Source organism: Rhagoletis pomonella, unplaced genomic scaffold (genome assembly GCF_013731165.1).
Source record: "Rhagoletis pomonella isolate Grant_MI unplaced genomic scaffold, Rhpom_1.0 Rhpom_scaffold_00012, whole genome shotgun sequence".
In the NCBI taxonomy this organism is placed as follows: domain Eukaryota; kingdom Metazoa; phylum Arthropoda; class Insecta; order Diptera; family Tephritidae; genus Rhagoletis; species Rhagoletis pomonella.
In genome coordinates, this window is record NW_023458566.1 from 3,968,352 (window position 1) to 3,994,298 (window position 25,947).

The window sequence follows — 25,947 nt, forward strand, 5'->3', positions numbered from 1 at the left end:
AGACAGAGAATAAAAGGTTACACACCAGACACCAAAAGAATCCGAAAATCGATCCGAAAAATGAAAAAAATTGATTAATCGCGGATTTTTATTCGTTTATCGATTCCATTTTCGGATATTTTGACGATCCGTTTTCCCACTAAGGTTTGCGGCAGAAACGTATGTACCGACAAGCACCGAAATTTTTTTTGAATCGGTGACGTTTCTGGCTGCTTTTCTGAAATTTTCCGGATTGAATTTTTCGTTCAGTACGCTTTCCTTCTGCACTTCACGGATGCTTTTTCATGGTAAAGAGAAATATTAAACTAAAAAAATGAAGCACCTGAACGAATTCGAACCCGAATCCTCTGTACGCTCAGCCATTGCCGCCTCGTTACACATGCGTTCAAATGTTCAGCTTGAACAAATAAAATGCAATTATTGCTGTCAAATAACATCGTTTTCTTCGAACGTTTTGAACGGTTTCCGCATGCGCAAATGAATGAAAACTTGTAGTTGTTTCCTTTTCGTTTCCGGATACGGAAAACTGTACGTATCTCTGCTGGCTGGGACTACGGAAAGTTCAACTATGTACTTCTCGACTGGGGAACTACACTGCCGGCAAAAAATATTGGCACAGATGCTTTTTTACAATATATGTAACAATTTTTATTGTAATATTTTTTTCGACAATTTTTTATGAAGATATGGTTCATTCCAAAAAAAAAAACATAAAAATATAACTTCTAAACTTTGTGCAAAACTAGCGAAAATTCAGCAAATTTTCATGCAAATTTTCTATATTTTAACCAGATTTTTTCGATTTATTTTGAGTATGCAGATTTTGTAGCCCAATCACTTTTATTGTAATAAAGTAGAAGTTCTAAGCTACGAATTACCGTTGATTTTTGGTCATTTTTTCCCTCCGCAGTCTCTTCCATACAAAAAATTTTTGGAAAATATTTTATATGGAAAAAATACAAAACATCTTCAACAAACAAATTCTCAAAAATCAATGCACCTCAAAAAAATTTAAAAAATCTGATTAAAAACTTGAAATTACATTTAATGTTTTTTGTTGTGGAATTAACCATATTCTTATAAAAAGTTGTCGGGAAAAATATTGCAATAAAAATTGTTGCATATACTGTGAAAAGCAGCTGTGCCAATATTTTTTCCCGGCAGTGTGGTAAGAGTAAAAAATGTAGGAATTATGAAATTTAGGTTTATTGCGCAAATGAATAGATCTATAAAAGACGATAATTTTCACATACTACTTTATATATTTCAGAGCAGTCCTTCATGTTGATTTATTTGAAACAAATTTGCACGCATAACAGTTATTTACGGTCCCTGATTTTGTCGCCTTGAGAAGAATTGCTATGCATATTGCTTAAGAGAGACGCGGAAAGCTGTACCATATTATGAATGATATAAATTATTGGATCCTGACGGAGTTGGAGGTTCCCTGCAGAAAAAAATTATCAATCAATTATCAAATAACCAACTTCTAGTTAGCTTTTTTGCGGGAATTCGATAAATAACTAACTTTTAATTAGCTATGACAAAACTAACTTTAAGTTAGTTGTAAAGTCGTGCAAGAGTCATGCAGACGTTGTTTTCTTTACTAGTTTCTTTTTGACTATCCTCACAAAGAACTTCGCAGATTCTTTTTCGTATTCAGGACAAATAAAAGGAAGATCGAAATTTTACTTTATCATTTTGAAGTGATGTCTGACGGTGTTTGAATATGGGACCACCTTTAGCAGAATATGTAAACAATTACGAAATGTAACAAAATAAATAAATAAAAAAAATAAGTAAAAAAAAAACAAAAAAAATATTTTGTTTTTCTTATTGATATTTTATGTCCAAAAGTAGTTAGCTACAAGTTAGTTGACATCTAATGCAGAGGAAACCAGTTCTCACTATTGTGCGGCCATCGCCCTTCAAAAGTAGTTAGTTATGGCCAAATGAAATAGTTAATATATAGTTACCACTACTCAATAGTTAGCTACAAACTAGTCCCATTTTCGGCAGGGTTTGAAACCATCCTTGTTAGAAGCAACAATATGCTAAGCGAAGACAACGCCATTACCAGACACCGAAGTTTTGACTCCCGCTCTAAGCATTTCCGCATTACGCAAAAAATTTACATAGTTACATACAGAGAGTATGCTTATTTATATTTTGGTTTAACCCGCAAGCCCGTATAATATAAGTTATGTGAGAAAAAAATTCCTTTAATGATAATCACTTACTAACAGCAATAAAAATATTCAACTTCCCTCAACAAATGCTAGCTTGTACATATACATACAACTGTAATTACATACGCACTACCTCTTCAATTATTTACCTCTATTGCAATTCGATTTATGCAACAAATTTAAATATATATATTTTTTTGGCAATAGTTGGCTATTTTAGTAACATTTTATGCTCACCCAAATAGCAACCTGTATTACAAGGCTGCAATGGCTAGTCTAACAACAGCTTAAAGGAAATTATTTTGTAATAGAGCTTTAATCGCACTGCCCATCCAACTTCACAAACGGCATTTAATGTTGCATCGCAAATAGTATAAACACACACACACACACACACGAAGGTATGCAGTTTTAACCATAATTTCTTGCCATACAATCAACAGTTTTGCATTCAACTTTGGCAAACTGTTGTCGATATTAACATTGATGACTTTTTGTTTGGCCAATGACATTGCAATACGTTGATGCCCCAAAGTAGCGCCGCTAAATGATGCACGTGTCTTAAATATTTACACAAACTGCACAGGCAGCATCAAATGTTGGTTGGTTGGTTTTTGTCTGCATAATTTTTTTTATGTGCTAAGCTAACCGCATCTGTAATTTATACTTGCGTACGATTAGCTGTAAGTTAATGGCTGGTCTTATTGACAGTGGTTTGTCAGGCTTAATGACAAAACGTATATTAAATAAATTTACTAAGAACTTGTACACGTTTTCGTATGTGTGAAATATAACGGTCTGTTGCACATATTTTTATATGTGAAGTTAACGATGATAAGTCTCATTACTAACAGAAAATGTTAAAAAAAAATCGTAGGACACTTGCTGGGGTTTTGGCGACAAGCGTAGTAAATAATTATGCTGGATTTAGGGTCAGCGTTTCAGTGCACGGCTGTGGTTTTAACTTAGTTTAAACACTGTTGTTGTTGTAGCAGCATACAAATTCCCCAAAGTTGTTGGGGAGTGTTGCTGGAGTGAAAGTCCTTGACCGGATATATACCCGAGTCGTTCCGGTCATGTAGACCCGACTGTCGTGGGAAAATTCGAGCTGTCTGGTTCAAACTAAGCTTAGTCAGCTTTTCAAGATAAATGCAGCGATGACAGGTAAACGGAAAGAAGTTAAATTGACACTGTTTCGCATGCTGGTGCGAAATAAAGTCAATTGATATTATTACCCTTTCAAAAGTGTTCCGGCGGGGGTTTTGGACATGGCGGCAATCTACTGATTCTTCAATTTAATTAATGTTTTGCAAGTTCTCGATCATTTCTACATACTTTCTTCAGATATTTATCGTATTCCAACTCCTTTTGCGTTTGGTTTTTCGTATCGTGTTTTTATTCTATTCGTAATTTAAATTTGCTGGGGTTCGTGATTCTGTGTTGAGGATTTGGCAATAACCTCTTTCACCTATGGAAATAAAACTTACTGGGCAATGTTTATTGTGAAAACATTCATATCTCACGTATGATGCAAGAACAACATTTTTTTTCTTTGGATCGACATACTTTGAGCATTGCTGACGCTGTTTCCATTTGAATGAGGAAATAGCATTATTTACTTTATTTCCACATTTTTGTTGACTTTATTTCGCTTTTGAAAAGGAAATAATGTCAATTGACTTTATTTCCGTTGATATTGCTACTTTTCGCTGATTTTGAACTGGTCTAGTAACTATCAGACTGGTTCGTTTTTGCTGATAAAGATTTAGTACGGAACATGAAATTTGATTCACTAATTCGCGGTTTCCCTGCAGGGTATGCATTCTAGACCTGCCCCCTCTCAAATTCGCATTTGTTTCGGCTTCTGTAGAACTCTTTTAATGGTGTTAAGTTCATTTCAAAAAAGGCCTGTGAAAATCACTGGTTTCAGTTTTTCCGTTAGAGACCAATATGGCTCTACAATGGTGACATTATGGTTTTACCAGAAAAATTCCAAAATATTTTCACATATTTATTAATAAGATGGATTTGGACGATGAGGAAAATGCCTTTATAAAGAGTGTTTTTTAGTTCATCATTCGATAATGATTAGACGGCCACCAATCGGTCAAATCTAGCAACATTATAAGAATTATCAATTTGGTTTGCCATTTCATAAGAATGCAAAATATTATTTTCAGGCTCATTTCTGGTGCCATGGATATTTTCGTACGCAAATTCGCTACATTAGTAGTGAAGAGAATCGACGAGATGACTAGACATAGGCCTATAAAAAGCTTAAAATCAATATCATTTTTTACAACACTATGTCTAGTCATCAAACTTCAAGCAGTAACTTTTTACGAACAGCTTCCAGTGAATGCTATTATTTTATTCAATAAAACCCTAATGAGCAGCTACGAACCTTCAGTTAAACATTTACTTCCTCATCACATGTGACTTATGATGTTAAGCATCATCGCGCATTCTACGATAAGCATTATGACACCAGTCTATCAAATCGACATTTGCTTATCTGCAATCAGTTGTACAATTACCGTAATCCACGCAGTAATCGCAAGCGTCAAACGAGAATGCAGGAAATTCATTGAAGCCAACACGACTGATTAACAAAAATGTTGTTTTACTCAACGCATTACTCATGATTTCTATGTATAAGACAATGGAGAAGTAAAAAACGAACAACAACAAAATATCTATGTACATACATATTTTATGTAATTATGAATTATTCTTTACAAAGTCGCGCGCAAGCTTTACTAAAACTAGTTAAAATGCATACTAAATGGTTCGCATGTGAATATCTGTGTGCATATTTTTAATTTTTTTTTTACTTGGCTTCCAATGCTTGATTTATGCAAAGCAAAATGCTGTCTGGCCGATTATTCAAACATTGTCGTTTGTCAATTGAACGGCAGAACAAGATGAGCTGGCGCAAAGTCAAGTGTTAATCCCAGTGTGAATGGGCAAACATAAGCGAGTCGGATGCGCAAACAACTATGCATATTTCTGCAAATATATTTACATATGTACGTATGTGGGTACGTGTATAATTTATGTGCTTACTTACATATGCCGACCAATCCTTACCAAATTGACCAATTGATGCAATCGATAATTTTTAATTTGGATGAATTTTGGTTAGAACCAAGGCGAATTCATACAAGGTGTCATTGGTGGAGCAAAAACAAAAAAAAATACAACAAACACTGCATTTTGACATTGAGAACCACCGCGGCGAAAACCTTGTATGAATTCGCCTTGGTCAGAACTTTTCTTGTTTCATATAACAAAAATCTGTCCAAGGAAAAAAAGTAAAAAATTTTTAAGTTGAAAATTCCGCAATCTTGAAGGTTTGGGAAGTTAATTTTTTGAATATCTTAAAAACTGTTATAGTTTGCGGGTCTCGTTTTAAAGGCGATATTTGGGACAATAAACAAATATGTAATAAAAAGAATTCGAAAAATAAAAAAACCACAAAGTGGTGAAAGCAAATTTGTATATGTAATTTTTTTTTAATACAATACCTCTAATTGATCTTAAAAAAATCTGAAAATTTCAAGGAGGTGTTTTCTAAAGAAACAATTTTTAAACATAAAACAAGTTTTTATTTGCAAACTCTAAATTTAAAATAAAGTCAATCTAAAAAAATGGTTTAACATAACTTTACTTAGAATTAGCAAAAAAAAAATTGAAAATTCAAAAACTTATATCTTAAATAACACCTTCTTGAAAATTTCAGAATCTCTTAAGATCAGTTGGAGGTATTATATAAAAAAGAGTTAGGCAAAATATTTTATAAGCTTTTTGCTTATACGATTTTTTTAATATTAAAATTCTGCAATTTTTTTATATACATTTTTTTATATGTATATATGTATTTTTCTTTATAGCTAAATATCATCTTTAGAAATCATAATCATTTTTGTTGCTATAACATTTTTTGATCACGCAAAATTTCCTTTATTTCACTTTCAAATCTTCGTTAGACGTTGGCTAACCTCTTTATTGAGGCAAATTCCTCTTTGGCATGGTGTAGATTCGACAGCAGCACCCTTATGGTGTTCAGTGCTTCTGCTGAAGCGACAGTTGGATCAGACATGCCTTCTTTTCACGTCGGGCCCCCTACGCACAATTGCAATATTCGGCATGGGCTGTCGAGCTTCCTTTGAGGTCATAGGACCAAACAAGACGAGTGTGGAGTGGTATTAGTAGCTTTAATGTCGGAAGTTTCCTTAGTTGTGATGACTAGCTACCAGCCAATCCTGTAGATTTACAAGTAAAGGATAACTTGCGTATCCCTATCCTGCTGCTCTTTAGTCCATGGTATTCATTTAATATGACCGAGCCTGTAGGCCATTCTACCTTGGTTTCGATCAACTTTAGCATTGATTCGTGGACAATGACTATGACTAGATATAGACTAATCCAGGTATGGCCAGTCTAGGAGAGACCTTATTAAAATTTAAAACACAATAGGGCTTATTCATAGTCGAATCAAAGACGAAACTAAAAATAATTTCGACCTTTTTGACAAATTTTTCTTAAAAAGTGTTGTCAGAATGGCAAACTTTTTTACTGTCAATTTTGTTTTGACCAAGCACATATCCCATTAATTTTTACATTGAAACGCAAATTTTTGTATCTATTCCCTATATTTTACTATCTAACTGATCTCTATATAAATGACTTCCCCTGTTTTATGTTATTTCCTAGTGATTACAACAAATACACAAATTGCTACTGGTTTTACATTTTCCCGCTTTTAACTTAGTTCTAAGTATTGCAAATTCCTTGATAAAGTTAACCCCAAACGAAAGGACTTGTTCTTCCTGATTATATTGTAACCTAAACTTACCTATTTTTAATTAAATTTAGCTGGGGAAAGACTCTATAAGAAATGGCCACTAATGGGTTAAAATATTGTCATAAATGCGTTAAGTCAAATCCGTAATTGGGTTAAATTATTCATAATTTGCATAACAATAAAAAATCAAATTAACCTAACTTAAGACATTACAAAAACTGGCTCGCCAGTGTGTTAATGCATGATCAATAATGGGTTAAGACGTCAAAAATTTACTCTTAAAAAGTCGTTCAAGCGGGTCTAATGGAAAGAAAATGAATTCAAAATTTTGAGCACCTTCTTATATAGGGCGGCCCCAGTGTGCGCCGGGACAAGATTTTCCCCGAATTTTCGACACTTCCATTGCTCAGCAGACTATTATTCAACATGGTTATGGTTTTACGCGGCTATTATCGTTAGTCAGTCATAAGCAAGCATTATTGCATGAAACGTAGTAAGAGAAATATAGCTAAAAATTACCGTTGATTTTTAGAATTTTTTATGTGGATTGTGTTGCGAATTTTCTTCCATATAACACATAAACAAAACTAACTTGTTTGTATTGAAGAAGATGCGCAACGCCCTCCACAAAAAAAAATCTAAGAAAAATATTATAATTTTTAGCGACTTGGAACTTGCACTTTATTATATTAATATTGAATGGGATATAAAACTGCATACTCAAAATCTTTCTAGGAAATCTAATAAAAGATCGAAATTTTGATGAAAATTTTTTTAGGTTTAATTACTTTTTGTAAACTTTGTGCAAGCTTTGAAACTTTTAATTAAGTAATATCTAGTTATATCAGATCGACCCATATTTTAAATAAAAATTATGAACAATAAATAAATAAAGATAAGTTGCCAAAGGCATAATTTTGAATTTTGCTGTTATTATTTTGACCGCAGCTTTATCCTTTAATTTGTTTTTATGGTTTTGTCAATTATATGTCAACGTACATACATATTTTTGTATAAATTAAAAAGTGGTGTCATGAAATAAACGAAGTTTATCATAACTAATATATGGCTTTTAGTTGGGCCTTTAAAGCAAATCCTTTATTTCCCATTTGTCCCGTTAAATTTTTGTGAATTGTCCCGTAGGGCTGGAAAAAATTCTGGCAACACTAGTGCTGGTGTGTGTTAAATATATGTTTTCTTAAATTTTTACACAGTATACCTGGCGTCTTCGCGCGCTCTTTAAATGCAATTCTTACAGCAACGTGATTTTAACGATTACCAATTGATGGTGTTAGCGATGAAAACAAGTTGATGAATATGTTAAACTATGTGAATAACTACGGACAGATAAATACATATACATACATATGTAAGTATGTATTTAAGTAAGTAAACACCCGGTTAGCATTTTATTATGTGTCGTGGGAGCAATTCTATTGACATTTTGAGTAGTCGCTGTGAAGGTCTTTACAACTGCAATGGCTCATCAATTTCACAGCATTTAACTAATCATCAGCCAGTATTTAATTATTCCAAGCGTAATGAGAATTGATTCGTGCATTGATTAATGTTGCATTTGAGTTAATAATTATGATTTTTACATTTGATTGGCAACTGAATTGCATAATTTGTAATGCAAGTAACCTTACTGAGTTACTAAGGAGTTAAGTTTATTAATTACGAAGGACTGTCATGTGTGTTAGGGTGGTAGCTATTTTTTGTGAGATTGAAAGAAATACTAATTACAAAGTGGTTGCGGTACAAAAAATAACAATTAGAATGCGTAAAGTAACTTTAGAAAATAAAAAAATATAAATTATGGCAAGACTGCAGCTAACAGATAAGTTTCTTTCATACGATAAAGAGTTAGAACAGTCTGCAAATGTAAGTACATACTCTTATATAGTTACATTTGTATTAAATAAACATTTTTTTTATATATTAAGTGCCGTTTTCTCAATTAGGTTTTAAAATTTATTTGTCCTTTAAACACATTTTTTCAGAAAAAAATTGTTGTTCAAAACAAACAAACGGAACAGGAGTCTCCTTTGGAAGAACGTCAGTTGAATTTGGTTTGAAGTCTATAAAAAAAAAACTGAGGAAAACAACATTTTTTGGTCGTACCAATGTGGAAAATACGTATGTAAAACCTACATGCCTTCCGCTATCAGGGAAAGCACCGAAGATTTTCTTCAATAGATAATTTTTGTGACACTTTGTTAGGCGCACCCTAATATGATATTACTTATTTGTATCTAGTATTTGTTACATGTGTGATTTCTAATATTTCTTGTTTTGTAATTTTGCTGTCGGACATGCATATTTATGTGCATATAAGGTAGCATAAATGATTTCCTAGGTAGGTGTAGGTTTTCAGATGTTGACAGCTTTGTATAAACATGTTAATCATAGAATTAACTGTAATTTAATTAGTAAGTATGTATGTAATTGCATTTGACTGATGGGAACAAGAATTATAAAAAAGTCCTATTCTTTACGTGTTGGTGTATGCGAGTTTTAGTAAATGCTACCTGATAGTTGCTTCCAGTAAAAGAGCTAATATTGAAAAAAAAAATCTTGTAAACGGGCCTTTGGAACAAAGACAATTTTATTTTAATGAAAATTTTTGTACATAGTTTTGTGCAATGTATGCGAGGATCATTTATGGATGAACTCATAATACAATTATACATAAGTACATATGACAAGGATGACAAATAGAAATGTCATATAATAACAAAAAATAAATTTACTTTAAAAAAATCTACAACATTAGTTTGCAGTTTGTATACACTTGGGCCCAGCTGATTAAGTTAAGAGACTTTTTGACCAGTTTTCGTTATTTTTCTTTTGTTTTTTTTTTATCGTTTATATTTTTTTTTTTATAAAAGTCTAACACATTACATAACCAGCACCACATAAATCCACATTTCAAACTTCTTACAAATATTGTAACAATTAAACAAACTTTAAAAATAACACAAATGTTTCACTATTTATTATTATTTTTTGTTTAATTTAAAATTTTTTTTAAATTAAATTTTTGTTTTTAAACTCAGTTTTATAGCCTATTAAATTTCAGTAGGTTAAAGTGCAAATCTTGAAACTCTTGAAAATCCCCTTGATTTTTAATAATTTTTTCCGCTGACTGTGTTATGCGTCTTCTTTCATATACAAGAAACTGTCCAGCATACTTTATATGGAAGAAAATGCCTAGCACCGTCAACAAAAACAAAAATATTTAAAATCAACGCGATTTTCTGGCGTTTTGAAATTTACACTTTAACCTACTAATGGGCTGTAAAACTGCACACAGAAAATTTTTTAAAGTTTTTTGAATTTTCTTAATTTTTTACGAAGTTTGGAAGGTGGAATCATGTTGTGTTTGTTATCAAATGTGCTAGACATTTAAAAAAAAAAAATTATAAACATAAAAAAAATAGCCAAAAACTCGTTAATCAGCTGACCTCAAGTGTATACATATAAATTTATGGCCGTATTTCTTCGTACTTTCATATATTGCTTAACTCTGCGCATTTTTTATCTGCTTTTTTATTAATAAGGCTTCAATAGATTCTTTTTGTACTTTTAGATTTTAAAATTTAGAGCAAAAACAATTGTTTGACAACTTATATTATAAATTTGGGTCTCTTCTGTTATAAAATTCAATAAAATATTATAAGTCTTTACAATTAAAATAAGACATAGAACGGAGCATTTTTTTAACTGTAAATTTTCAGTAAACAGTTTTTTCCAACTTAAAAATTGTCTATAAAAAACTTGTTCCAACGAAAAATGCATGATCTTGAGCACATTATTTTTGCGCAGAACACCTTTATGCATTGGCAGATTTTGGCCGCGCTTCAAAAAAATAACGCTCATCAGTCTAACTCCGCCAATGCTGCCCGCAGTATTTTTGCGCACAACTCCTTTAAGAAACAGTTTATGGACAGTTTTTTTCACTTTGTCCATCCAACGCTCCTAATAACAAAAAAGGTATAACAAAAACGAGCAGAAATTTTTGGAATAATCGATGGTCAATGTTGAAAAATTAAGAAAAAAAACTAAGTATATATCCAACATATTATTTAAGTTTTTCCCAGTGTAAATTTTACCGATCCCAGCGTTGATGATTTTTATTGCCTAAATGTAGACTTTGATTTTGTGACAGCTTTGTTATAAATTCTGCCAATTGCTGCATTTGAGATGCCTAAATGTATGCAATGTATTTGCATGCAATGTTTTCAGCATTTATGTATGTATGTAGTTATGTCACATGAACACCAGCTGCATTGATGTGATGTGATGATATGGAAGTCAGCACATTCATATATGCATTTTTAATTGAATTTTATTACTGTGCTCGCAAGAAATAGCAGATTACGTTTGTTTATTGATACACACTTGGACCGGAAGTTGCTTTATGATACCGTATTGGCTCAAAGTGCCGAATGAGCTCCCAGAAGTAGAACCATTTTTTTTAAAAGATTATGTCGTCTGCAAGACTGTTAAAAAAGTTGTCAGTCTCCGAAAATAGCAGAAAGAGTGACCTATGCTTCCGATTTCCTCTTCGCCACGTCAGCTTTGACAGAATAGGTTTATATGAAACCAAATTATTTTTGCGTATGTTGAAAGCGTTATATCTGCTTAAGAGAAGGCAATTGTGGCAGTAAGTCCTCGTCAATTCATCCACCTCACAGTCACTTGTATCCTGGAAGCCAAAACACCCTAGTAGTGTACTTGGATGACAGAACATTTAGAACTTGTCTATATTTGATAGCTGTTTTCGAGCTATTCGAGCAGAATTCTAAAGATTTAATAGCGGCTCGACTGTCGACAAAGTGATGACTTCTTATTGGTTTAGTGCTGATTACAGCTTAGATTTCAGTGCAGGGCACAGGCAATCAGCGCCTGCAAAATAGGCGAGTGATTATACTTCGTATAGAGCGCATAATCTTTCAAAATCAGCTTTTAAGCGTAATCACTTACTCTGTTCCCGTACTTCCGGACTTGGTGCAGGTGGACTCGTTAAAGAGATTCTTTATGTAAATGTAGTTATCTTATACACTGCACTGCAATAAATGCAAGCCGTATCCAGCGTTTTAAGTTTAGCCTCTGTCAGCCACAGGGCATCTTTCCTGACAGCTACCAATTTAGCTTCTCTCTGGCAGATTGAAGCCGCTAGTGCATGTGGGTGTAAAGTTGAGTTAAGCTTCTGAGACTGTAAAGCAATTTTCCAAACTGGAAATAGCTTTCGCGTAGTCTGCAAACTTGAACTTGGTTGGACAGATGTCTGGTGACCAGATCTTGTGTCCCTTAATTTTCCCAACAGTTTTGTTTGACTACGTAGTAACTTGCCTGTAGTTTGCCGTAAAGATCCAAAGGGAAGATATTAGGAACAATATCGAGTTTTCCTCTAATCTTCGATTTTTCTAAGGGCAAACCAGACAGAGACGATAACGAATATAATAGGGCAAACTGTAGCCGCACAGTAGTGCAAACGCGAAATTTACCATTCAATAAGGTCTGCAAACAACTCTCGATGGATTTTTAATTTTTTTTTTAACTGGCAGATAATTAAATCCTTACAAGATTTAAGGGATTCTCACTGTTTTCCGCAAATTTTATATGAAAAAAATGTTTGGTAGAAATGGTATAGAATTATTGAAAATCAATATTTTTCGATCGGAAAACTTTGTTTATCTTCAGGAGATTCCCAACAATAATACTCAATTATCTATTTAACCATTTTTTTATTGTAACTATATTTTGGCTGTATTTCTTTATTCATTCTGAACGTTTGGAATAAACTTTTTTGTTTACTTATTCTTTAGAACGTTCCTGATGATATGTTGACGTATATTTCAAACGCATTCTGTTTATTCCGGCTGTGGAATGGGATTATCCGGAATGTATAAAGAAACGCAGCCTTTATAAGTGCGCCAAAATCCCCAGAAAATGCATGGGGGTATAAATTAAAAATCTTTAGTATTAAAAATGGTTAAATAATTGGAAGTCTCCTGAGTTGAAACAGAGTTTTCCGATTGAAAAATATTGGTTTTCAAGAATTTTCTACCAATTCTGTGAAAAGTTTTTTCCCCCAATATAAAATACATGGAAAACTTTGAGCGCTTTGAGCGACCTCTAAATATTTTTTGATTTCAAAATAAAAAATTGAGGCATATTTTCTCCATAGTTTAAGCAAAATTTCAAACTTTATTCAAAATTAAGGAAAATTCTGCAAATTTTCATAAAACTTTTAAACTTTTTAATCTTAATCCTTAGACCATTTTTGAGTATGCAGTTTTATAGCCCATCAAAGTTTAGTGAAGTGAAGTGTAAGGTTCAGCCGACTTAAAAGTCGCATTAATTTTTAATATATATATATATTTTTTTGATGACGGTTTTTGCGTTTTTTTGAAATTTGCAAATGAAAAATTCCACCTGCAAAAAAAAATCATTAAAAATCAACGCTATATTTTAGCCGCTTGACACTTGGTTCCACTAAAATTTTAAAAATAAAAATAATTTTTCATTCTAAAGATTAAAAAGTTTGAAATTTTGAAGCAAGTATTCTTAATTTTTTGTATAATGTTTGAAACTTAAATATCGTTTAAATATGGCCGATAACACAACCAAAACCCAAAAAGCATGGAACAAAAATTCCTTCAGAAAATATATTTTGGAAGTCTTTCTGAGGAAAGCATTATTTCGTTAAAGATTTTTTAAGATAAAATTTTATATCAAAGCACAGAAAAAACTGCAAACTAACTGACTTGAGTAACACCTTTTCTTGAACAAATTTTTCTGGCACAAAATTCTTAAACTTTCAATAACTCATATTGGAACTTTATGAAGTACTTTATCGCGTAAGTCCTTTCGTTATGTCACACACACACACACACAATAAACACAAATAAATATTTTTTTTTTCAACTGTTTTCTTTACTCTTGTTATTTTTTTCATTTTGGTAGCTTAGACTAAGGACTAACAACTGATCACACTGATCTCACACCGTTTAACAATAACAACACCATGTTAATAGCAATCAGGGAAGTTGTTAGAGGTAGGACGACTAGGATCAGGATTGGTAGGAGGGGACAACAAAGTTTTTGGGGAATTTGTACGGATTTTTAAAACAAAAACAAATTAGGTAATTAGTAAGCAACTTAAGCTTCTGGGGCAACGGGCAAATGAGCGCCCTGAGGTTGGAAACCGTTCTCATCGGCGATGTAGTTGACGGTGTAGGTTACGCCATCATCACCAACGAAACTGTATGAGCCACGGACAGCAATGGCCTCGTTTTCGCTTCCGACATTGTTAAGGACGGCAGAGGCATCTTCCTTAATACCGTTGCTAGTCTCATAACTGCAAAAGAGAATAAGCAAAATATTAGTTTCGTTGTAATTCTAAATTTTTGGTAAAAAAAACTATGATTCTTTACAACGATTTGATATTGAAGAACTTACGCGTAGTTGAATCCATCGGCTTTCACGTCGGAGTCGAAACGCAGGACTTGCGCATCAGAATCGGCTGGGGCGGCGAAGGCGACAGCGAAGAGAGCAACAAAAACAATAACGAATTTCATTTTGTTTGATTTAAACTGTGGTTGCGCTTTGAGACTAGCAAATTGCGAATGATGACATGGAGAGGGCGATTGTTACAATTTATACTGTTTGGCATAGCTCAAACGATAGTAAAACGAGTTGAATTTAATTTTTCCTACTCATCTAAAATGCAAATATTTCACGCCTGCGCTAGCACAGTCGCTTCTACTGCCACTATAATTTTTTATAGTTTTTGAGATTTTTTTTTTTTACAATCAAAGCAACAAACTAACAACCTAACTAAAAATTAAATAATCAGGTAGTCAACGTTAGCATATATTTGTTGTTAGTTGGAGCGGTTAATAAGAATCAGCCACAAAAACTTGAATATGGAAATGAACGCAACGATTTACGCACTCATAAAGATGTATGTATGTATGTAAATATTTTTGCGTCCATTACAATACCAAGCGAGGTAGAAGGCAACATATGTAGCTTGGTTGTTGCTTGACCCCAATGGGGTGACAGAAACGCTGCGACGACAAGCTCAAGCTCTCAAGAATAGAGAGCGTTTGAAACGAAACAATTGCTGCAAGACGCGGGTAGAAAACGGGCGCTGGCAACTAGCCTAAGTAAACAAGAAGTTCAATAGCTTTTTAATGGGTTACTAATACACAGACACATATTTTCACTATTCGCAAATATAAACACCTAAACAGAAAGAAAAACCCATTGCGGATAATTTCTATTACTAAACCATTTATAGTTTAATCAATTTTAATAAATAGCTCCAATACACATTATGAAAATAGATTATTAGTATTTGCTAAAGAAATGAAAATTCCTGGAACGGTCTTTTAAATATGTACACTCATGGCAAAAAGTATTGGCAAACATTTTTATTTTTTTCGCAAATTTTTTATAAAAAATGGTTCCTACTACAAAAAAAAACACATAACAATATAATCTCTAAACTAAGCGCAAGTTTGAAGTAACTAAGAATTATCGTTGATCAGGCTGGTGAAGTATCAGTTGTCAAAATTCCTTGGACACACACACACACACGAAATAATGGCAATTTTTTTCTTGACCGTTTTCTTGAGAGCTGCATACCAGCCTTATTATATTAAAACTCAACGGATTACAAAAAATTCTTAAAATCTGAATAAAAAGTTGAAAACTTGAGTGAACATTTTTTGAATTTTTCAGTGTTCTGCACAAAGTTTAGAAACTATATTTTAATGATTTTTGTTGTAGTATGAGACACTTTTTTTTGACGTTAAATACGTCTTACGTTTCGATATGGGGGTTATGCTCAAATGTTGTAACCAGTTCGGTTTCTGTCGTAGAAACAACGGTAAATATTGGCTTATTTTGGGGTCAATTTTGAGCCTTTAAAGTGCTCTAGAAACTTATGATTTGCAGTTATGTATAACTTTTATTTTCGTGGTAAAAGTACTTTGGAGCGGTAGAAATGTTATCGTGTACATTGTTATCGTGTACAAATTTTATATAAATTCAATAAATATCGAGGCAAAAAAACGTTGAAAAAATTAGAAAACTTTATTACCGAAATTCTCGAAAACCGCTCACATGATTTTGTTTTTGTTTTCCTTAGTAAAAAATTTAAGTTTTTCTCTTTCGTTTGGTATATGGGAAGTATTGTTTGATATCTTCTAAATATGTTTATTTTATTCAAATATATTGGCATAAATGATCTTCCATACAAAGACACTTCGTCATCATTGTGCAAACACGTGCATGCCCTGGAAGTGAGAGGAGGAGACAAAAAGTATGTGCGTGTAGGTGTTTCGGCTTTTGAGTAACAGATGGCGCAATACTTATAACCTAATCGCGGCGTATGTATGTTAATTCATACATACATATGTACATATGTTGATTGCAGTTAATGTGGATATGTGTTTCTTTTAGTAATCTATGTATGTATGTACATATGAATACATATTTAATACGCGAAAAATTTTCGTCACATTAGATCTGTTCCGTTCGTTAGGTATCAAATTAAACGGCTTGGCCTGTGGATGTGCAATAACTTCTTATTTTTTCAAAAAGAGTTGCCACCTGATAACAAATTCAATTCAAATTATTTTTAAGTTAAATCAATAATTACACTATGAATATCGATCGTAATAGTTTTGAAAAAAACTGTATTTCATAATTATATCTAAGAGGGTTGCCACCTGTTTCAAAAAGAAAGTTCGGTTTAAATAAAGGCAGAAAATTGAAATGTATATCCTGATATGAATGTCAGACGAAAGAGGTTGTGGTTTGAAAATATTTTGCAGAGGGTTGCCACCTTGTTACAAAGTTAAATTCAATATAAGCAATAGGCTAAATAAATTAATCCAATATGGATATAAATTAAAAACTGCTTTGAAGAAACTTTATTTCCAAACTGCATGACTGCATGACATGGCGTGTTGCCACTTGATTTTATAATTAAATTCAAATTGAAATAAGAGTATTAGATAATTTAAATATGTATCACAATACTAGTGTCAGACGAAAAAGGTTTGACGAGGTTTTGGTTTAAAAATAATTTGAACAGGATTGCCATCTGGTTGAAAAGTCTAATTAAATTGAATTATATGAAATATAAATACAATAGATTTTTTCGGGAGCTTTCGGTATTTTCTTGTAAAATTTTAGGCTAAACAGTAGATTTTATTATTTAATTTACTCTTCTTTAAAAATAAATACTAGAAGTACCGATTATTTTCTTATAAAAAAGTATCATTCATTATTATTTTTTTTTAATTATTAGTTTTTGCTTTCCAAAATTAATTAGCTGATGCCACTGTATATTGATTTTAAAATTTCATTGTCGAATCTGTGACAAGATCTTAAGAGTATATATTAAAAGTACTGAGCTAACCAGTTTCGTTAATTGGAACAAAAGTAACCACATTACTTGCCAATACCCATGATCAGACATAAGTTAAATGGCCTTAGTAAACGCGTCCTGCTTACTCGTAATAAGTAAGTAAACAAACACAAAATTATTTTAAATATATATTTTTTTCTCTTTTTATTCTCTCTCTTGCCTTTGTCCTCTAATTTCCTAGATTAGAAACAAACAACTGATCACACTGGCCGCACATGTTTTTCTGACAAGTACAACAACAAATCAAAATAGCTCTCACTTGTAACGGGTGATTTTTTTGAGGTTAGGATTTTCATGCATTAGTATTTGACAGATCACGTGGGATTTCAGACATGGTGTCAAAGAGAAAGATGCTCAGTATGCTTTGACATTTCATCATGAATAGACTTACTAACGAGCAACGCTTGCAAATCATTGAATTTTATTACCAAAATCAGTGTTCGGTTCGAAATGTGTTTCGCGCGTCCGATTTATGGTCTACATAATCGACCAAGTGAGCAAACAATTAATGCGATTGTGACCAAGTTTCGCACTCAGTTTACTTTATTGGACATTAAACCAACCACACGAATGCGTACAGTGCGTACAGAAGAGAATATTGCGTCTGTTTCTGAGAGTGTTGCTGAAGACCGTGAAATGTCGATTCGTCGCCGTTCGCAGCAATTGGGTTTGTGTTATTCGACCACATGGAAGATTTTACGCAAAGATCTTGGTGTAAAACCGTATAAAATACAGCTCGTGCAAGAACTGAAGCCGAACGATCTGCCACAACGTCGAATTTTCAGTGAATGGGCCCTAGAAAAGTTGGCAGAAAATCCGCTTTTTTATCGACAAATTTTGTTCAGCGATGAGGCTCATTTCTGGTTGAATGGCTTCGTAAATAAGCAAAATTGCCGCATTTGGAGTGAAGAGCAACCAGAAGCCGTTCAAGAACTGCCCATGCATCCCGAAAAATGCACTGTTTGGTGTGGTTTGTACGCTGGTGGAATCATTGGACCGTATTTTTTCAAAGATGCTGTTGGACGCAACGTTACGGTGAATGGCGATCGCTATCGTTCGATGCTAACAAACTTTTTGTTGCCAAAAATGGAAGAACTGAACTTGGTTGACATGTGGTTTCAACAAGATGGCGCTACATGCCACACAGCTCGCGATTCTATGGCCATTTTGAGGGAAAACTTCGGAGAACAATTCATCTCAAGAAATGGACCGGTAAGTTGGCCACCAAGATCATGCGATTTGACGCCTTTAGACTATTTTTTGTGGGGCTACGTCAAGTCTAAAGTCTACAGAAATAAGCCAGCAACTATTCCAGCTTTGGAAGACAACATTTCCGAAGAAATTCGGGCTATTCCGGCCGAAATGCTCGAAAAAGTTGCCCAAAATTGGACTTTCCGAATGGACCACCTAAGACGCAGCCGCGGTCAACATTTAAATGAAATTATCTTCAAAAAGTAAATGTCATGGACCAATCTAACGTTTCAAATAAAGAACCGATGAGATTTTGCAAATTTTATGCGTTTTTTTTTAAAAAAAAGGTATCAAGCTCTTAAAAAATCACCCGTTATCAGGACTACAAGGCGATGGCAAATATAACAAGATTTTTAGAAAACCGTTGGGACTCGTAAAATAATAACAAATACATAAAATTGTTTAGATTGCAGTCAAATTTTTAGCAACTTAAGCCACTGGGGCAACGGGCAAATGAGCGCCCTGAGGTTGGAAACCGTTCTCATCGGCGATGTAGTTGACGGTGTAGGTTACGCCATCATCACCAACGAAACTGTATGAGCCACGGACAGCAATGGCCTCGGTTTCGCTTCCTACGTCGTTGAGGACAGCATCAGCATTTTCCTTGATACCGTTGCTGGTCTCATAACTGCAAAGAAAAATAAGCAAAATATTAGTTTCGTTGTAATTCTAAATTTTTTGGTAAAGAAAGGTGCCTCTTTACAAAGGCCTGATATGGGAACACTTACGCATAATTGAATCCATCGGCTTTCACGTCGGAGTCGAAGCGCACGACTTGCGCATCAGAATCGGCTGGGGCGGCAAAGGCGACAGCGAAGAGAGCAACGAATACAATGACGAATTTCATTTTGTTTGATTTTGAGTTTGACGCGTTTATGGCGAAGGATAATGCTTTTTGAGACTAGCAAATTGCGAATGATGACATTTTGAGGGCGATGGTGACAATATATACTATTTTGATTAGCTCGATTGACGGTGAAACTAGTTAGTTTTAACATTTTTTTCGACTTACCAAGAATTCAAATAACTCGTATCATCTCTGTGCTATTAAGAGTATTTTGTTTTTGGAATTAATTGTTTAATCAAAATACATGTACGAAAAAAGCTACATTCTTAGTATGAAGTGAGAAGCATGCAGTAGACGCTCGTGCATAATTTGTAGATTTTTAAATAGATTATTCAGAATTGTCCCCAAACTAGATAGAAATTAATGCAAATATTTGCAAACGCATGGCAAAAAAAAACATAAAATATAAAACGCTGCTTTGCGGTAAATACAAGTTCCTGTGTACCTGTGAAGACAGGGCTAGCGCGTGGCGAACTCGACAACAAAGTTGCAGCATAAAACATAGAGAAAATGCGTCAACGGCAGATGGCAGAAGTATATGCAGCATATTGTTCATTCATTTTAACATGAAAAGAATTTATGGATCATTGTTTTTTTCTTAAACTTTTTCCTATTATTTTTAGCCGACTTAAAAAAGGAACAGTCCAGCGCCGTCGTCTTGGTCTGCAGGCTGTATTAGAGATACAGCCGCTAAATTTAAACGTAGAATACGTGGTAAGGTGAAGAGCATATCCAAGTCATAAACGAAAGTTCGCACTAAGAAAAAAATATCGATAAATAAAGCGATAATAATATCGATAGAAAAATCGACAAAAACATCGATATTAAAATCGATAATAATATCGATAGCAAAATCGATAACAAAATCGATAAAAATATCGTTAACAAAAGCGATAACAATATCGATTGCAAAATCGATAAAAAATATCGATAACAAAAGCGATAACAATATCGACAACAAAACCGATAAAGGTATCGATAACAAAATCGATAGCAAAATCGATAATGATATAGATAGCAAAATCGAAAATAATATCGATAAAAAAACAACAATAACAAAATTGATAAAACAACCGATAACAAGATCGATAAAAAATATCGTAAACATAATCGACAAAAATATCGATCACTACATCGATAAGTTCCGAAAATATCGATAGCAAAATCAGTAACAAAATCGATACAAATATCGACAACAAAATCTATAAAACTATCGACAACAAAATCTATAAAAATATCGATAACAATATCGATAGCAAAATCGATAAAAATATCGATAACAAAACCTTAAAATGCTCAATATTTGTTGAATTTATATAAAATCTGTACACGATAATATTTCTATTGCTCTAAATCTCTATCCCGAAAACTAAAGTTATATCTGCAAATCATAAGCTGCTGGAGCACTTTAAAGGCTCAAAATTGTCCCCAAAATAAGCCAATGTTTACCGTTCTTTTTACGACAGAAGCCGAATTGGTTACTTGCAAAAATGAATCGACCGAATTTCATCTTTAAAACTCCACACTTTTCTTTGAAATCGCTTCATAAGTTCTCGTGCAATAAGCGTTTTCGTGAAGCTCTAAAAATTACAACTACAACATTTCAGCATAGCCTCCATATCGAAACGTAAGACGTATTCTACGTCAAAAACACGAAAGAAATAATTAATAGTAGTGCCAATGTGTGTTTGGAGTTGCTTGTTGTAATATTGCATTTAAAAAACCAACTTGTGGATAATCTAGTACAGTGATTCCCAAAGTGGTGACGGTCCAGGGGCCACGGGAGACCCGGCGAAGGTCTACGTTGGCGTGACAAAAATGGGAGTGTATAAGCTTTAAGTGGGGGTGGAAGAAAATCTATCTGCTTTCGATAGTAAAGAATAAAAATTTTGCTTGGCTTTACTTATCAATGTAGGCTGATATATAATATATAATATGTATATGTAAAGTAGGCAGATAAGACTTCCAAATTAATTAAGGGAGCAAAAAAAAATTTTAAAATTTTCGGTGATTTTAGAAAGGCTGTATTTCGGTGAAAAATGGTCCTGTTGAGAATTAAAAACAAAACCCACTTAGAAGTCTATAATTTTCAGAATAGAATATGAGGAAATATACTACATTAATTTTTATTTTTACCACTCCGAATTTAAAATTTGAAATCAATGTAGGCGGAAATTTCCATTGTTAGATGCATTCTTCAAATTTTTTTAAGAATTTTGGGAATATGGTGAAAATGTAGCAGCAGCGGGTCCACCGAAACAAGTAAAATTATGAAAGTGGTCTACAAGAAAAAAAAAGTTTGGGAAAGTCTGATCTAGTAGATTAAGCAAACAGTTTGAACCTTTTTGGCAGTATACATGAGTAAACATTTTCTCGAATGCAAATTTTCACCAACTTAATATTTACTTTTAACTAATTTTATAGAAGTAATTATTTTTTAATATATTTAAATGACACCCTCCAGCCAGAATTTTTCCATACCAAGAAAATTTTACTATTCAAGCAACTTATTGCTTATTTTAAATATGTATGCACCTAACCATTATTGCTCCGTATGGTTTACCTTTTTTTTTGTTTTAGTCGCTGAGTTATGTTCGCACACATGTTACTTAGTTTACATACACCCAGTAGAAAAATTCTGCAAACTTGAAGCATGAAATAATTTTTGTGCCTTCAGAATGCTTTACCACTGGTAGAGAAAAAAACCACATATTGAGTAATACGTTTTGAATAATAATTGCGAAATGAATGTTTTATACTAGAAGCATACTTGTGACCTTAAATCCTATTCCTAACTTATTCACTTTCAAAAAACAATCCCTTTATTGCGAGTACTGAAATCCAGGAAATTCGCTTCATAAAAAAAAATTTAGTTCTTCCAAAAGCTGTCTTATAGTTTTTCAACAGAGTGTGCAGCCAACGATTAAAATAGATAAGTGCGTCTATGTGTGAACTTAATTAACATACAACAATAACTACAACAAAGCATAGCATCGATAATGCTAATATATGTATATGTACGTCTAGCAACGAGAAGACAACAAGAAGACAAGAAAATCAAAAGCAGCTACACCACATCGATACGCTAATTCATTTACATACATTAAAATGTTTACTCTCGTTATACATGGGTTTAAGTATATGTATGAAGTTGTATACATATACGGCATCTGCTTCTATATAATGATGACCTTCAAAACATCTTCGGTGGCCGCGGTTTGTGTGGCATCATTTTCAAACTGAGCTGACGTCTTCGAAGCATTTTTTTTTCTTTTGGTTTGTGTTTTTTCACATCACTTTCGATAGTTACCCTTGAATTTGGTTTTGTTTTTTGTTTTTCTTTTTTCTTTTATTTATTTTTATTTGATTTGTTGTCATTGTTTTGCGTGATATGCAAATGACTCTTTTTTTTTAATATTCATATTAGCAGGCAAGCAGTATTTCTGTCATAAATAAAATGTTCATAAAATTAATTTAAATAGACTACACTGAGCGTATGGGTAACATTTTTCAAGCAAATTAGTTTCAAAAGCTAATTTTAGAAAGATATATGTATGACTACCACTTAGAGTTCTAAGATTACTTTATATACCTAAATTCAAAATAAAATAATTGAAAATAGTTTTTGGGTTTTACATAGTTTACCGGAGTTCCCTCAGGCTAGAAATAGTCTTGACTTTCTCGAAACTGAAATATGTATGTATTAATAATAGTTAAAAGTATATTTTAAAAATTTTTGAGTGTACGTAAATTATCAATTTTTGATGTAAATTTTTTTTAATGCTTCTGGCAACCCCATTAGGAACTATTTCTGTGATATGTATATTGCTTTAATGTTTTTTTGCTCGCAAGATTAACCTGTGCACCCATTTTATAAAATTTTATCTAGGTTACTGACAAAATTAAATTTTTTAATAAGTGGCAGCCCAAATAAAAGTTCTTTCCAATTAAAACAAATCTTTCTACGTAAAACATATACATATGTAAATGTTTTTCACAATTAGCTATTTTAAGTTATTTTAGTAAAAAATATGGGTGGCAACTCTATTAGCAAAAGTTTATAAATTAGAGTAGTATACATACAAGTGCAATATCAATGGTTTAGAGCTTATTTTTTAATAGTATTACATTTTTAAAAATTTACATTTAAAATATGGCAACCCTATTTAAAAACATCTTACTTCCAAAATGACTTTTTGCTTGATTAGTCAAGAAAATAATGCGCATAACTAAAATTTTTATGTAGCTTATACATAAAATTAAAATTTTAAATAAGTGGCAGCTCAATAAAAATACATTGTTCAAAATTTAAGTTACCCAAAACAGTTTAAATAAATTTCACACTAATACATTTTTTTTAGCTACTTTTTTTAATAAAAAAAATATAAATGCATGTATATACCTCCATATGTGTGCACATATAAGCTTCTGCTTCTTTGCATTATTGTCCTTTTTATACATGTAAAATTTTTTTTAGTAGTGGCAACCCGTTTGAAAAAATCGTACTCAAAGCTTGCACACCAACCTTTATTTTAATACCATTAACGTTTTTTTTTTTAATAACTACAAATTTTTAAAATTATTTTTCAGATAGGTGGCAACTTTTACATACAGATTTTTATTCTTACACTTATTTTCAATAATACATACATAATTATTTCAACAAGCTTGTTGAGCTTTATGCCACGATTTAGTTTTTAGTATACTTTCGTTTAGTATAAACATATAGAAATTTTTAGCACTAAATTTATTCAACTAATTTTAATCATATATGTATATAGATGGCAACCCTATTAAAAATGGCTCGAGTAAAGTGTTCTGAGATATATTGTTCCCATAGTTCTAATTTAGGTTTCAATTTTGTAAATAGTTGGCAACTCTGGCCATAAATTTCAACCCCCGTTTCATTTATTTGTTGACCCCAATGATTTACACAAATTTTTTACAAATTTCAAATTAAAAAATTGCAAATTTACATAGTTATTATTGATTTTATAAATTTTTTTGTTTTGTATAGATGGCAACCCTGTTCAAAAATGATTTTGATGCTAATATTTTCAGTATTGCGTACTTTCGTGGAATATAAACATTTGCATATTTTCCTCTCAAAATTTATTGAATTAATTTTAATTATAAATATAGGTGGCAACTCTACTAAAATATCATGGATAAAGTGAGCATTCAAACGAGCTGCAACTATTTTTATTTTAAAAATGGCAGGCAACTTTACTTGTAGTTAACAGTCCCTTGTACGTCTTTCATACCATCGCTGACCACAAATAATTTTCCTAAAAAACTTGATACTCGCTTCACACATACACCTTAGCCACATTCTTAGCTTTTTGCTGATGTGAATACATATGTACATATCTATGTATATGTAAATATTTTTATTTCATGTTCCAACCAAAAATTTTAAACCTGGCATAAAAATATTTTACAGCAAATAAAAAAGGCAATCTCGCCAATCTGAAGGTTAAAATTGAATTAACAATAAATTTTTAGCGCATGAAATACGAAAGATTAAATTAACACGAAAAAAATTATGGTCCATCGTGTTTGTTTTCACTGCATAGTAAATAATTTCATAACATTTTTTTTTGTGAGCTTTTGTTTATTAATATTTTTTTATTGTACTTAATTGTCGTTCAATACCTGCACTCAGACATGTGCGTGTCTTTATTTGTATATGCATTAGTATACATGTGAAAATATAAGCACATGCACGTGTGTATGTATGCACGCCAATATCTTTATGTATGGATCTTTCATTATTAGACGCACTCACACACGTACCTACTAAAAAACTATTGGCAGTGACACAATTTTCGCACTGGTTTTTCGAGCCTCAACAACTTGGATTAGATGTTTTTTAAATTCCGCCTCCCATTGACATGCACGGCAATCGATTGTCTGCTGGATTACAACATAGATGAGCTCACATTTTAAGTAAATTGACTTTCCGTTTTTATTACTCTCCAGAGCTACTAAAGCTGTTTGTATAAAAATGTGGTGGAAACGAAATTTGTGAACATTTTGCATCGGCGGGTGCTTGAAATTTCATTTGCACTTTGTTAGCATCGCAACTGCATGATTTCTGTTTGATTTGTTTATTTTTACGCTAGGCAAAAACTTAAAAAAACGAGAGTAAATTTTTCGCACTACCACTCCGTAGGACCTGGGTTCGACCACTTGTCTGGGTAACATCAAAACTAGAAAATATTTTCTTTAATAGCGGTCGCCCCTCGGCAGGCAATGACAAACTTACGTGTGTATTTCTGCCATGATAAGGCTTCTTATAAAATCCATTTGCCATTCGGAGACGGTGTAAGACTGTAGCCCACCATAAATTGAAGGAGAAGCTCGGCCAAATACTCAACAAAAGTGTAAGCGCCAATAT

General features: G+C 32.7%; 2 protein-coding genes across 2 annotated transcripts; both read right to left on the reverse strand.

The window, feature by feature from the left end:
• Window positions 1-13,950: 13,950 nt before the first annotated feature.
• Window positions 13,951-14,622, reverse strand: LOC118747402 (larval cuticle protein 65Ag1-like). Its single transcript, XM_036481450.1, has 2 exons — window positions 14,467-14,622; window positions 13,951-14,365 (listed from the first exon to the last, which is right to left on the reverse strand). Exons 1-2 carry the CDS (start codon window positions 14,583-14,585, stop codon window positions 14,167-14,169), a joined length of 318 nt encoding a protein of 105 aa, XP_036337343.1. The 5' UTR covers window positions 14,586-14,622; the 3' UTR covers window positions 13,951-14,166.
• Window positions 14,623-19,129: 4,507 nt separating this feature from the next.
• LOC118747403 (larval cuticle protein 65Ag1-like) lies at window positions 19,130-22,882 on the reverse strand. The gene is made up of 3 exons (XM_036481451.1): window positions 22,867-22,882; window positions 19,429-19,555; window positions 19,130-19,328 (listed from the first exon to the last, which is right to left on the reverse strand). Exons 2-3 carry the CDS (start codon window positions 19,545-19,547, stop codon window positions 19,130-19,132), a joined length of 318 nt encoding a protein of 105 aa, XP_036337344.1. The 5' UTR covers window positions 19,548-19,555; window positions 22,867-22,882.
• Window positions 22,883-25,947: the final 3,065 nt, after the last annotated feature.